This window comes from Bombus pyrosoma, linkage group LG1 (genome assembly GCF_014825855.1).
Source record: "Bombus pyrosoma isolate SC7728 linkage group LG1, ASM1482585v1, whole genome shotgun sequence".
Classification (NCBI taxonomy): Eukaryota; Metazoa; Arthropoda; class Insecta; order Hymenoptera; family Apidae; genus Bombus; species Bombus pyrosoma.
In genome coordinates this window covers 8745030-8761043 of record NC_057770.1, presented here as the reverse complement: position 1 = coordinate 8761043, position 16014 = coordinate 8745030, and the positions used below count along the sequence as shown (strand labels likewise).

The 16014-nt window shown below is 35.2% G+C and overlaps 2 protein-coding genes across 2 annotated transcripts in view; one reads left to right on the top strand and one right to left on the bottom strand.

The window, feature by feature from the left end:
• LOC122571991 overlaps positions 1-16014 on the top strand; it is a 94898-nt gene that overhangs the window by 29056 nt on the left and 49828 nt on the right. The window lies entirely within an intron of this gene.
• Positions 7461-11316, bottom strand: LOC122571936. Its single transcript, XM_043736336.1, has 2 exons — positions 10831-11316; positions 7461-8940 (listed from the first exon to the last, which is right to left on the bottom strand). The coding sequence occupies exons 1-2, from the start codon at positions 11176-11178 to the stop codon at positions 8617-8619; spliced, it is 672 nt and encodes a 223-aa protein (XP_043592271.1). The 5' UTR covers positions 11179-11316; the 3' UTR covers positions 7461-8616.

The following is a 16014-nucleotide window of genomic DNA, read 5'->3' as shown; positions in this document are numbered from 1 at the left end:
ACTTATTGTTATTATTAAAGTTTTTATTATATAGCTTTTATGATCTCAGGACATGGTGTTTCTTTTGTAAGATAATAATAGATCAATAAATATAAAAATATTCTACTATTATGTATTTTTTAAAGACCAGTCATTTTGACTGGCTTTGGTAGAGATAGCTACGTCTCAAATGCCGGTAGTTCTAGTGTTAAAATATAAATACGTAGTTATATTATGAAATTCATTGTATATTCTGTAGATTTATTTATAGCTCCTGAAAGATACGAAATTAATTAAAATGCAAAACAAAGTTCGCGCCATGAAACATTAATCGTTTAATCACCCAAGAAACGTTCGTTCCCTCGCAACACAAGAAAATTTAATATAGTAATATCGAAGGTCTCGATCTTTGAACAGATCTTCATTTAATCATCAATTCTTCAATCTTCAATAAATATATAATTTATCTTTTTAGTATAATTAGTCGTTGATCGTCACAGCAAAAAAACATTTTAAAATGACTCGTCTAAACGGCGTCACTTGCGAATAAAAAGTACAGCAGCTGCTAAAAGTTTTCAGCCAAGGTGTAATTTCATTATAGCATTCAAATAAGGTGTCTTGAAAGCGAAGATTTGCTGTTTCAATGGAGAATGTACTGATATGGAGAATGTAAAAGATATAACGTTATTAAATATTTTGTAAGAAGAATTTCGTTAACGTCTAATTTGAATAGAAATCGAGTTACAAGTTGATTGAAAACTTTTGACGCTCACTCTACGTGTTATTAACACGTTTTATCCTTCGCGATAAGATAGATAATAAAAAGTGATAAATCTCAATATAAGTATCAGGCTTAAAAATAAAATTACATCTTGCTCTTCATTTACATAATTTTTCACTATCACTTTTTACGTAACAGCCTATCTAGATACAATTGTACAAATTCAAGCTAAACCTTTAGCAGAAAGTATTAGAAATGGAAAAAAGAAGAAATAGAATTTCTTACTACTGAAGATGTTTACGAAGCATCGAGCCAAGTTCATTGCCTGAAGTTGTACAAATATTTCCATAAATACAACACCTGAATTATGTATATCTTTAATATATCTCGAATTTCAAATATTCAAACGCTTTCATGTGTTTTCGATAATTCCAGACAAATAAATTCCTTAATTTCGACAGACTTTCCAACGCACGTAAATCGACCACTGCCATAGGACTCGGCTGGTACAGCCACAGTGACTAAACACAAAGTGTTTCGTTCGTTCGAATGTACTCGTGACGTATCGAGTGATGCAATTAATCGATGATAACTATAATTAAGAGAAACTCTCGTTAGAAGTTTTATCGAGATACCTGACCTCACAGGTTATAGTGGCGATCTACCGCGTCGGAACTCGAGTCACCGCAAGTATTGGCTCCGTTTTCACGATTTCTGGATTCCAAAGCCGTCGCCGGAGCAACAGCCACGGAGCACATTTTTCTTACTTGCGACACGAAAGCAACACGTTGCGAAATAGAACAGTGACATAAGTATTATCCGATGTTTAGGCTTCCGATTTCACCAGCCCTTTCATCTCCAGGTGACAAGGATTCACATTTATCTTCGAATGTTCTTTATCCACGAGCTATAACGAGCTTTACTTGTCTCTGACGACTGAGATTACAGCCAGTGATATCGTTTAGATACAATGGAAAGCTGAAACCGTACGATTAATTGGCTTTTTGTTCGGCTTACTTGGAATAGTGGAATTTCTACGGGAATATTTTCACTTTTATTCTACTTATGGTACGTTCGAACCTCCAATATCCGAATTAAAAATTTCTGCTATAAAATGTGTTCAAATCAAACGTTAATTTAAATGTAATTATTCTAAATGTATTAAAAGATAAATCTCTTAGAAGCTAAGCTGATCAACTGTATTTTTTATGCAGTTATCAGTGTTATATTATCGGAATACGTAATTAATATTCAACATATCTGAAAGATATCTCATTTTCATAAATTTATTTATCATAAAGAGGTAGCATGAATAATCCCAAATAATAGTGCTTTACAATTGTCGCGTCTCTATGTATCTCGATTTATAGAATTAATACGATATCTTAGCGATTTAACGTTTCATGATGTATTAAAATATGTCATTCTGAAACATAGACTTCTTAAATATAAGGGAAATTACTTTTCCAAGAATGTAAAAAAGCTTAAACATATAGCGATGCCACTTTTTACATTAATTTCGCTAAACAATTCACAAATCCATGCTTTCAATCCACTCTACAGGCAAATTTCGCGTTCGCAAAAGCAATCACGCTTGACTTATTACACGGCTTAAGCAATTACCCGTTAAGTCTTTTAATGAGACACTTCAATTAAAGGTAGTCGTAATTGCAATCTGTGTGTTATTGCCGGTATACTAATCAGAAACACAACATAGAAAATGGTGATTTATCGTGCATCTTGAAATTTCAACATTCACACTGTTCGTCACTGTATTATCCTGCGAATGATCCTGTCTCTCTCGATAAATTATGATACTTATTTACACCTACTCGTATCGTTCCAAGCAAACAGGCTGTGAATACGCGAAACCGCTACACGGTGTCTGTAATTGATTACCTCCGTAATTTAATTACGATCATCTGGCTGATGAGTTGTACATTAAACGAAAGCGCGAGCGCTCTCTAACCAACGATCAAGTTCGTATGTTTACGTAGCCGTTCGTCAGATTCGTGCCAGCGGACTGGACAAAACGACAGCCACATGGGTATGACGAATCGCGCCACACTTGATTGACTGTCATCCTCTTTCGAAGGCAGTGAGAGCTCTTAAGGACTATAGGCAACCGGCTTTCTTGCGTGTTTGCGACCAGGAAGGGATCTTACCGAGATTACATCGACATCTTGAAATATTTCCGTGTCTTTCTGAGACGCGTATAACAACACAGTGCGCTGACCACGTGAAAAAGAAGAAGTTTCACGCGGACGCAATGCTCGAGGAATGCACAGCCAGACGAATCTTTGAACGAGGTATAAGCGACCTCTCTAACAAGGGTTTCCGTGCGCGCGTAAAGAACGTTTTTCATTCGTCCTGAATTCCTGTTAATTGTACCTGACGTCCGGATCCAACGCAACTCTGCGGTTTTTTAAAGTTAGATGGTGGGATGAAAACGCATTACGATTATGATCGTCCGATGGTGTTTCGAAAGTGACCTATGGTGTTGCTTAAAAGAAATGGAATAAAAAGTATATTCCGTACTTGGAAGGGGCTTTATATAGCCGAAGGAAATTATCGTGGCGAATAAATAAGTTTTATGTCTCTTTGTTCTAATTGTATCTATAAACGAATATACACGAAATTCCACGCTTAATTAAGAACGCGCAAGGAAAACGTAATGGGGTCGCTGTCGTTGAATTTTTAATTGACAAGTGTAGGATTAGTTGAAGTAGGAAAATAGAAAAGCCGAGTCGTCATGATTTTCGCCTGTAATCGTCGAGTAATATCCACACTATCGCAAGCGTGAGACGTTCCATTCGGAAACCTTAGATCTATCAAATACGGTCATGGCTATTTCACGTTATCATCGCCCATTACAATCGTCGGTAGCGTTAGTTCATTTACATAAGCTATCTACTACTATTGTCGATTACTATTTCTTAATTACCGAGATAATCGAGCAGACGACCCTCGCGCATTGTTCATCCTCGTTTATACATCAAGTTGAAAATGAATCGCGTTCTCATCGATCGATGAATCAGAAGGACGAGGTTCCGGCACGTCGCGTCGTTCGGTTTTTTCCTCCAGTTGCTCCTTTTTCTCACGCTGCCTTCCTATAAATCACCGTGTTAGATAATCACCGTTGACTGCTAAGGAATTCGAGTAAAGTCTCGTACGTATTAGTCAAGTTACCTGAATTCAAGCCTGTTCAGCTCGAGTAACGTGATTTTCAAGGATAATGGAAAATAAAAAACAGTTATACATAGGTATATATTTAATATACTTATTTAAAATATCAATTATAATCATAAACATAATGCGAACTAAACGAGCAACCAGAGAATGCTCTCGCTGCCGCTTTATCTTCTCATTCGTTTCGTTTTTACTAACTCTTAAATACGCCTTTAAGAATAGCTGGTGGTAGTAAAAAGCGATTCACGGCAAACCACACGCGCTACCTAATTATTACAAACTGTACGCGTATCTACATGAAAGGTAGCCATGCGCATGGTATACAATCGTCGACTAATCTACACGACGATATCACTGCTGTATTTGCAAGACGACCATCTGCAAAGTATAATCCTCGACGTGGAAACGGGCAAACAAAGAAGCTGGCATTTGAATGCCAGCGATTGGCATGATCGGGCAACAGACTTCGTGATCCTGCGAAATTGCGACGTCCATGCCTCTGCCTCTTTATTGCTTCTTCGCCGGTAACGCCCGGATCTCGATCTTCGAGTTCGTGCATTTCGTTAATGAAGCGCTAGACATTCCGTTTCGTTTACCACATCGTATAATTGTTTGATGTATTCTCTATTATGAAAGTTGAAAAGGCTGCTCGGCGTATATGTATTAAAAGGCATTTGAGGTGTTCATTGAACATAGACAAACCAATTAAACCCTCCATGGCGTGAATAGATTCTTTAATTTCTACATATATGGTACGTGGAAATTCGATATTGTGTATTGTGTTATATTCGATATTGTGTATTATCAATCAAATCAGAAATAAACAGATATTGTTGAATAAACGAATATGGAGGTTGCTGTATCTAAGAGCAGGGACATCATCGAATCATTTGTAATAAAAGCGTATCTATGCGACGTTTTCTATTTGATGGCTTTACTTTCTCGTAGTTCGAGTTTAGCGATGAGTCAGAATAATTGTATTTTGTTCTAGTCTAATGTTCGTGCGCGCGTTTCTCGCGACGTAGCATTAACGCTACGCTTGCATCTATCGAGTCGGTATTACGACACTTTGCGTTTTCGTATTTTACAGAAGGGAAACTCGTCGAACTATGCTCCTGTGTATGTACGACGTATAGATAATGACTATTATGCATACAATAATAGGGATGTTACGAAGTGGTACCTACCAGTAATAGATACTCATCGTTTAACAAACTGAAGATTTTGAATTAAAGATATCTACGAAGTTTAAGTATATTTCTCTTGTGCAAGTATGCAAAAGAGTAATCGTGTATAGAATGATTGGATAATAGTAAAAATAGGCTTCGTTCCTGCGTAGATTAAACGTGAAGATAATTGATTCAAGTTAACAATTAATGGTCGTGTCAGTGAATTATTAAACGTAATTAATGTTTGCAAGATAGATTTCAATAGGACGTTACGTACAGAAATCATAATAAAGGAAACATTTACATTAAACGAAAAATGATATCATTTATAACATTATCTCATTTAGTAAAACTCGTTTGCTGCAGAAGAGTATGTATTAATATTTGCTTAATAATAATCGAATCAACTTTTAATGATGTTAGAGAGGTAATAAATTTACTGGACGTTTCATTATCAAATATTGATCGTTAAAAGTAGTTAAATTCTGTTTGCTCGCGATCATCGAGCGATAAATTACTATGTAAATGTAATTGAACAAATCTGTGTTGTAATAACGTAATCGTTTTATTGTAACAAAGTATTTTCTTTTCCTTACAGGTAGTCTTTCGATAATGAAATTGTTACTCTGATTGCCAGAACTGACATTTTATTTTCGTGGTAAATATTCAATGTAAACTTGTTCAAATACATAATTTCCAAACTATTTGATTAAAGATACTTTTTATTAAAGCGTGAAGAATATTTATAGTTAAGGAAGGTAACAATATTTCTGACGCGAGAATACTTGAACAGTAAATGGTTAATGGAAGTTTACAGCCTAATATTCTTTCCATAAAGATCACTGCATTAAACACATCTCTACGCATTCCGTTTAAACATAATCGTGATATATGTAGTTCAATTTTTCATTTCCTTTAATTAAAAGTTCCCAAGTTTTAGAGAAATTAATGTGACATGTTTAATATAGAGACGGTAACATTTCCTGATTATTTCTTATAAGAAACAAACATTCATTATACAGTACTATCAACTGACATTAAAATTATAGAAATAAGTGCATAGTTACTAAATAAGTCTCCAGAAATGAAAGTGGTATAGGTAAAAAGTGTTGGAGAATTTAACTTCATTAAGGGAATACTTCCGTGTTTCCATCCACAAACTGTATGTAATATTCCAATGAAGTAAGATCGATACTTTCCATTAAACTTGGATGCCTAGAATAGTGTTGCCCAAGACACTTAAGTAAACTGATTTGCTATACAAAATATAAATGGATCATACCGAAGTTCTAATGAAAAAAATAATAACTAATGATAGTAGTAAGTGAGTTGCGATGATAATTAGCTTGAAACTGAAACAAATTATAAGTAGATTACGTTGATTGTATAACATATCTATATGATATAAAGTTATGTTAAATATGTGTATCATTTAAGAGAAAATGATATTCTATTTTTACGTAAGTATTCCAAGATTGTATGTTAAATTTTGAAATTGAAATTTTCACTACAAGAGTGCAAGCAGTTCTGCGCTATTATTTTTATTAAATATTTTTTGAAGATTAGTACAGAATTTAAATTAAATTGATAATTTCATGTATGATTTAAGATATATTCAGAAACGTCATGTTTTACATTTAAATATAAAATCTAATAAATTAATAAATACATATTTTTATAACAATCGATCATGTTACTAATTTGAACAATGAATGGTACAAATATGTCTATGTAAATAAATTTTCTCTTGGTACAAGAAAATTATTCGCTGCTCTGTAAGTTTTAAAGTATTTGAGATTCTGATCATTATTAAAAGTGTGATCATTAGTCGGTAAGTTTGCTTCCTTTTATCTCTACATAGGAAATATTTATAATGCCCGCACTACAGACGAGTATGAATCACAGACAGGTCTCTATGATAATTCCTATGTTCGCCGTAACAAATCGCAGAGGGCGTAAGAAACACACTAAGTTTTCCGCAGGTCGGTATTTCAGCATCTGAGATACAAAGTCTCATTAACGTCACGTCTGTCCTGTCTTTAATCAATGGTTGAACATTCTTGCAGGGAATATATTTATCTACCTTTGAATCATACTCAATCGATATACTTACTAAAGTGCCATCTACTAGCAAGATATTCAACATCTCGTTGAATATTTGTACTCAATAGTTAAAGTATCTTTCGTAGTTTCAGTTTAGTATCATTGTTAATTTTGAGTGGGTAACAAAGTAAACATAATTGCTTTTAAATAAATTTCATCTTTTATTAAGAAATATGATGTAAAACTTGATAATAAATTATTAAATATTAAATATGGTACATACATAAATATGTTGTTTTCATAAATACTTAATATAAATATAAATATGTCGTTTTTATAAATAGCTAATCTAAATAATAAATACGTCACTTAGAAATAGGTCTACGGTATAAATACCTAATCGATAATACTGAACAATATATAACTTATTACAATTATTGTCTTTCATTGATACCTATTCACTAATACGATCAATTATTAGGAAGATAATTTTCCTAGATAACTGATTATCACAAATTGCACCCGAGAATTCTTCGAAAAGGCACTTCAAAGAGGTTCATGTTAATAAATAAATATTTTTCTAAATAAATAATGAATAGATAATAAATACTAATTCTAATGCTCGATGATCGTAATAAATAATGTTCATGAATAAATAAATTAAGTAACATGATGCCATTTCTACTGCGTTTCGCAATTGTCAGGTTATCTCGAACGATTTTATCACAGCTGACTTTAGCTGTTGTCGTTTATTAGTCATGCATATTGTGACACGACTTTGCTTCCCCCGACGATCGGAATTCTATGTCGTAAACTCTCGATCAATCTCGCTCTTAATCAAATATCTTAAGGGAAAATCGCGATAAGTCATATTTTTGGCCCTTCGCTAGAGAGCAATTTTCAAATTTGAAACACGCCATCAATTAATTCCATTCGAACGAAACTCACCTCCTATTTCGTTTCGGGATTAAAATTTCTCCATAAATAATTCAAAAATATCGATTGTCATAGCATCAGTCAGGCTTCTGATTTTTGACAAAATGTAAGAATTCACTCTTCAAAGAATTATGGTTTCGAACCTAGCAATTTGTTTCCTTCTTCGACTTGTTCTTACTGAGATACTTTCCTTTAGCTAAGAATTAATATGAAAATTATGACAACAGACCATGACTTATCACGTTGCTCCCATGTGATCTTCAATTGCTGTTACAGAAAAAGGCAACTCCACTTCACAGTAATCCGAGTAAACCGTGAAACAGCAGTCGAAAATCAGCCAAAATTAAACCCACTTTTCAAACGTTTCCAACACGAGACCTTCCTTTTTCCGTCGCAATAAATACTTTTTAAATTGTTAATTACAAAAATATTAAAACCGCCTCCTCATTACCGCAAATCCCTCAATTGCGTTCATCGTATCGTTTTCGTCGAACCTGTTATCGACTGTCGCAAATAAAACGTTCGACATTTTTACTATCGAATTCGAACGTTATTATCAGACGTTTCCTCCGGCGCTACTTAATAATTGAAAACGTGCCTCCAAGCGTGAAGATAATCTCTGTACTTGAGAAGCACGCCCCAGTCACGAATAAGTCTTCTAGTATCGTCCTCAGGGTTTCGTTCTACCTTGCTCATGATGCTCCTTTCTACACGCGATGGAATCCGAAGAGACGGCAGGGCCACGATATTGCTTTCTACTTCGCACAGCATCATCATCAGGTAAGACTGCGTCGTCTTTAGAGCTTTGTATTTTTTCAAACTCATCTCGTCCTCTAACAATTCCTCGAACGCTACCGCAAATTTTTGAAGATCCGTGTGCAACTTTGGAAAGTGATTGACGATCTGCAAGAGGAATTAAAATCGTTTGTCGTATCTCTATCGATGACTCATAAACGTAAGCAATATAAGAGAACCTATAGTTACAGCTACGTTGAAATTGATTCTTGAAAGATAGTATACGTTAATAGAATTTCTGTTTGTAATTCTCAAATCTTGTAGAATTACTTTAAATCAAGCAAATTTTAGGTCGCTACAAAAGATATCTATTTTTTTTATCGCTTTAGGTTCTAATACGAATTAACTAAATTTTAACGCAATATATTCTTTTATGTAACACACCTGCTATATTAATCTACTCCGTTCATACAACATACGCACGCGTATACAATTTAATTTCCCCTATACTATGTTATACGATATTGTATTTAAATGATACCATTACCTAATCTGTTGCCGAATTCATAAAATTGCAATGTACATAAAATTACAATATTAAAACGTAATTTCGAGCTGTGTCATAACTCAGCGATGATGGCTTTATCATCGAGTCAGTAACAAAAAGATAGCATTTTAAAAATTCAGTCACTCAAACAATCCATCAATGGATTACGTATCAATAGATCGATCACGATTCTGTCACCTGTTTCACACTTCAATTAGTCTAAGAAATCTTTTCCAACGGAAGATAGAAAAAAGCGAAGCACGCGACGTGTAAAAAGAATCGATATCGTCTGTCGTTGGAACGTGCCGGTGTGAAGAAAGAGAAAAGAGCGGCGGTATACATCAGGGAGTACCCTGAACGTTATCACGGATGCGTTATCAGCGTGCACGCATCGTTCTGGAGGACAAGCGCGATTACGCAGCCGCGCGACCCGGCTAACATGAGCAATCGTGTACACCGAATACGCCAAGTTGCATTGCGCGCGCAAACCTCGAACAGCCGCGCACGCTTCTGTTTCCCTGCTACTTTATAATAATTACCGTCTCATTAAAATTTGTTATTTAACGTTACGTTAATTAATTGCAACATCGGGATGCTTGGTCAATTGGCCTGGCCGGTGAAAATACGCGCGACCAGCAGCTCTCACCTGTCCTCTCGCGAGTCCGTTGCGGCGCACCTTCTTTCTCCCCGTTTATCCGCGCGCCCCGAAGCTTTCCACGCTCGATGAATATTTATGCAAGGGGGAGCTAAATTAACCGCGTAAAAGAGAATCTTAATTAACCAGCGATACGAACGATAATTAGGTACACCTTTCGGAATGTTGGACACGATGATTCTTCTACTGGCGCGAAATCGTCGTTCTTCGGAGACGAGTAATCTCCTTCGCCTGTTACCGGAGGAATATCGACGAAACTTTTTAAATATCGTGCTTGTCGTTTGATTTTCGTACACTATCTATATATTCTGTTGCTTTCGAGCGAAGGGTGGCTGATCTCACTTAAGATATTTATGAACGAAGACAGTTTACGTAGAAAATAAAAATCTCAGTCGGAGATCTTTGCTTTGATAAGATGACAAACCGTGATCGAACTATTTTGAAGAAACTCTTCGCGCGTTATACTTGCTGGTTACATGGTTCTCTTCTAGTTTTGAAAATTATTGATCCTATTTGAAAAAAATTCAGGAATAAGAAATAATTGATAACGCGCTGGAGAAGATGAAGACGCAAACGATTCTCAGTCAAGTACTCTCGTTTTCGTATAAGCAAATTGACCGTGCGATTCTATTATTTCGACGAAACTTTTCGAACATTATACCGATTCTAATTCAACGATTCTCGAACAAGAACATTTATCTGAAAGATAAAACTGTCAAAGATCTTCGATTTGATAGAGAGACAAATCGCGGCTGAACTACTATAATATCGAACCTGGAACGTCGTACGGTCGATTTGACAAGCAAAAGGAAAACACGAAGAAGAAAGGACAGAAAATGTCCGAAATCAAACTCACCGTTTGCGAATTAGTGTTAGCCAGATTCTTAATCATATGCGCGTCCTTCTCGCCCGGAATCCAGTTCGGGATGTACTGATACTCTTCAACGCCGATTCGAACATTCTCGTACAGGTACTCGTAGTCTCGGCTCAAATAATCATTGATAGTCAATTCGTGTTGTAGCCTGAGATTTTGTATGCTGTTGCTGGTTTCTTGTTCGATGTTCGCGTCCAAATAATCGTCGATTTCTAGTTCTTCGCCACACGGTAAATGCCACATCGGTAAATTCGATCTGGTGTGTCTTCTTGGCGCTGCAGACACAGCAGCGAGTATCGAGATCAATAGGTAACCACGTGAGACGAACATTTTCGCGATTATAAATAATAAATTAAATAAGTTAAATATGTTTCGAAGATTTTGATCGCGTGGTATGTTGAACTATCGTAGCGCGTTCGTTCGCTGTAGCTTTTATCAATCGAAGCGTACGATTTGGCTAACGCGATGTTAGCGATTGGCGTGAGATCGTGAACTGAGATTGTCAAACTCTCGTGCTTCCAGCTTATATACGACATTGTGTAAACAATCGGACGTATATACGCACGCACGTTCGATGACGGGGTGGCGGCTTATGTTTTGTCCAAGTTTTTCGCCGCTCTGCTGAAACTCTTCTTCGAAGCGATTTTTTTTCGAAAATACGACCTACGCCCTGGCTGATTCACGTAACTCTCGTCGCGAAACTATCTGTAGTCTCGAACTAATCGTTACGGTAACGTTCGATAGTAATAAAGTTAAATGGTGTGAATTGCAATAAACTCTCTGATATTTTTAATTCCGTAATAAGATACGACGCGACGCGACGTAGCAGCTGATTAGATGTGTCATATCACCAAATGTTAAAATCGACGTAATCGCTTCCTCGTCATCGCATTCCGACCTACAAATTACGCTTTTTACGTTCCGCCTCTATGACGAGTTACCTCGCCTCATGAATAAAACTATTCTTTTATCGTTGTTTTTGCTTTTCTTCTGGAAAAACAGAAGTATGGGAAAATTATTTATTTTAATCGAATATACGAGCCGCTGCGTTAACTCCGCGGAACAAGAAGCGAGGACAGTTGATGAGATTGCAATCGAATGCTTTGGTATTTCAAAATTTCAAAAGTTTCAAAAAGTCCAGCTTTAATTACTTTGAACTGTGAAAGACTATGCTCGTACATATAGAGCCTAATGTCAGTGTAAATAATCTGGTCGCTAACGACACCTATGTGCTCACGAGTTATGATAAGTTATTGTAAAAGGAAACTAAGTTAAATTAAACTACAAGTATCGAAATCTATCGTCCGATTGTGAGAGTTAATAACCGTGAGAATAGAATCTCTTTTATTATTCTACAGTTTGTTTTAAAAGTTAATGTGTCACATAAATCGAGGGCTTCCTAATCTCGGCTAATCTTTCGTCAAATTTATCTGCATGACGTGTTCATATTGTGCATTTGCGGATTCCTACGGCTGTAGACGTTTCAATTTTCTCCGAAAAATCAACGACACCTGTCATCGATCGTGTAGAAGCATTCGCGAGTGCACCGGAAGGAAGAAGGCAGATGCGGTTCCGTCAGCGGTCTTCCGGAAATCTCAGTGCATTTTACGCAGGCGTAAATGCCGGTGTTTGTATTGTGATTCAAATGGCGAGGCTAGTAACAAACACTGAGTGCTGATGTTAAATCATAAATCTTACCGTGAATTAAACTACTTTTATTGATAAAACTGATATTACGTACATATACGTATACGAATAATTTATTTATTAACATTCTTGTGTCGATACGTTTAATAGAATTTTCGTATTAGCGTCGGTGTAATCCTATTTCTCACTGATTAATAAAATTTTCATTATATTATTCGTTATAATCATTCTCTCGCGTTGGTACATTTAATAATCAAACTCTTAATATCAGTATCACAGCAATATCATGACGTTCGTTTTATTATTAATCCTATTCGTAAATCATTGATAAATCTGCTATGCTATTTATATCGTTATATAAATTCCCTTGGGGCAGTGTTTCTCGTTTCTCTTGATACAATCTGAAGCGCAATTTATATGTAAAATTTAATTCTATTATTATAACTAATTTTCTTGCGCTGTCAGCAACTCCGTTATTAGTCTCGTTATCAGTGGTATTGGCAAATCATTGGCGAAGTATTTTCTCTTCTTCGCATTATTATTATCTGCGCCTGTAAAAATGATTCTCTCGTTGATACGCGTGAAATAAAATCTTAATACAACTGTCGAATAGTCGATTCACGTTTTTCTTAAAATACGTACGATACGAACGATCTGCTAAATTTTACGAGGAAGCTTCCTAATTTCAATCGAACAAAGACGTAAAGAAACAAGATCTCTCGTGCGAATGAAAATTAAATATAAATTCGAAACATCGGCTGCAGTGATTTTTCCAAGCGGAGCTTGCACCATATATTACCAAGATTCGCGGCAGAATAATACGTATGTACGAAAGCAGACGGTGCAGAAAATTGACGTCAAAGCGGTCAATAATTTCGCAACGGAACCCGAACAGCTAGTCTGAGATGATATGCATAAAAACTAGTGAATGAAGTCTTTACTCAACGTACGCATACTATACGTCGACGCTAATCCTACGTAATTCATCAAACATATGCCATATATGGTGGTACTATTATTAACCGGTCGGTCGGATTTGTCTGACTAAAATTGGATCTTCTCACATCAGATTAGACTAACGCCATACGGTATTCCGGGTATGATTGCGTACATCAGCATCCAGGGCAAACAAACAATACTACTGCGTATAGTAGGAACATTTGCGTACGAACATTTCAAGTTGTCGTCCATTATCAGAAATTTCGAACAAGTTATATAAATTAGGAGAGATTACATATTTTCAAGCTCGATTTTTTACGATTCAAATTAATACGATAATTACTGTACAGCTAGCGACACGAATGACTTTGTACTTTCAGCTTATCAAGCACTTATTAAATCAAATGTAATCTCGGAATGTAGATTGTTCGTTCTGTATGTCATCAATGATTAATAAGATTGTAAGGTAATTTGAACATTTTTTTAATCTGTCCGATAATTTTCCTTTTTCATAATAATTTTTTCATTATTATAGATAGGAATTATGAATTCTGTTATTTCTTTTTTGACATTTTCTCGTGCTTGTACGTCTCATCCCATGCAATATGACAAATTTTTATTAAAAAATAATTGATTTTTAAAAAAAAAAGCGATAACATAAGCGTTTGATATATGATTAGGCTGAATACGTTTGTTTAATTTCATACAGAAAATATCGATACTTTGATACTGACAATTGTTACATTGGAAAAATTGTTCTAAAAATAAACCATTACATGGGAACGTTTATGTGTGTATGGAAATAGTACTGAATATCGGTAACAGCTTTTCCATCCTTCGTGCACTCCTGATACCGAACCTGTACTTCAGGGTACTTTTCTAGTCGATAAAGGACTCCGAAGGGTTTAAAGAAAAATGATAACAAAAGATTCCATTGGGAAACCTGACAGGTACCAAATATAAGAATCTACTATACTATTTTATATCGCCAAAAATTAAATCACCAATGTGGAGGACTAGTCGTGAATAGGTATCGCGAAATATCGTTGTCGCAGTCCGTCAAGTATATTTGAAATAAATAAATATGCGTACAGGGAGTCATTGATACAATATAAAACTCGGATTAAATACTCGTTATTATTCGTCCCTGCAGATGCTCGGAGACGCTTGTCAATACTCGTTGATACTCGATTTGAACTGTTCGATACTGGTCCAGGGATCGTCGGAAAATTACAAATTCGTCTTCATTCGACGGTTGCATGTAACGGCGACATTTCTTCGCCCGGAATTTATTTGTTCTTACATTACTTGTAATCTAACGGTCTTGGTACTCCGAGGCAAAACAATATGATTTGAAATGTCCTCTGCCTCGTGTGCTACATAAGTATAAAAGACAAAGGGAATATTAAAAATAATTTATTACTATTTACTAATGTAATTAATTCTCATGCGTCATTTGTACTATTACTAATAATAATATTAATCCTTAGAATACTCGGAGCTTATGCCATCCGTACGGACGGCATGCTGCCAGCGCTGACAATCGCTGTGGACTGAATACTTTTTCGTTATACTGAACTCTGTTGATTGACTATTCAAAACGCAAATCTTAATAAGTTATAGTAATTCTTTTGCACGAGATTAAATGATTCAAGAGCGTTATTTTTTAGTATTAATTATTTATTATAAACATTGAAATGTACAATAAACTAGAATTTGGGTAGTAAACTAGAAAACTAAATTTAGTAAATATAACACGAGTTAATAATTCAGTTGTGCATGAAAAATTTCAAAACAATCATCGATACGTAATCCGACGTCGCATTTTCTGTCGTTCCTTCTCTTATTTTTCACACAAACAACACATTTTCTTCTTGATAATTGTTTTGTGCCGGCACGATTATTCTACCAAATGTCCAAATTGGACAAATTGTGAATGCAAAGTATTAAATAAAAAAAAAAAAAAAGAAAAGACAGTTTCTTCGAACGCGGCATTGAAATGTATTTATATTTATCTCACACAAACGTAATAGTACTACTTCTGCGTAGGTGCTCGGAGAAATTGATAAACGCATATATGCGTCCTTAGTCCACACCGATGACTTTCGCCAGACGCATATATGCATCCATAGCACTCTAAGGGTTAATTACGATAATTACGATAATTACGATAATTATAAATACGAAATTATAACTTGCTAGAAATAAAATTAATTAATTGAATGTTTATTATAGAAATTGAAAATAGGAAGAAATTGTAATGTGTGTAGCTATGTTATATAAACTTTTTGTATATTAATTAAACATTCCTCGTAACAACAGCTACATGGTAAATCACAGGGAATCACAAAATATCGAGAGAATTATTTAACAGCTTATATTTAATCGACACATTATTCGACCGTTTCATGAATCGAATAATAGAAACGAAAGTACATTTGAAATTTATGAGTAAAGGATTAATTAATTTTTCCACAGTAACTTATTATACAAAGTTAAATCTTATCTCTTTAAATGTCGTGCTGACCAAGGAAATTTGTTCTCGTTAAGAAATTTATTGCTGTATTGTTTTCCCATGAA

Excerpts from the sequence above, each read along its gene's own strand:
- LOC122571936 (XM_043736336.1), bottom strand. The coding sequence starts at position 11,178 with ATGTTCGTCTCACGTGGTTACCTATTGATCTCGATACTCGCTGCTGTG. Across the intron at positions 8,941-10,830 it reads CTAACACTAATTCGCAAACG|ATCGTCAATCACTTTCCAAA; the intron begins GTGAGTTTGATT and ends TTCCTCTTGCAG.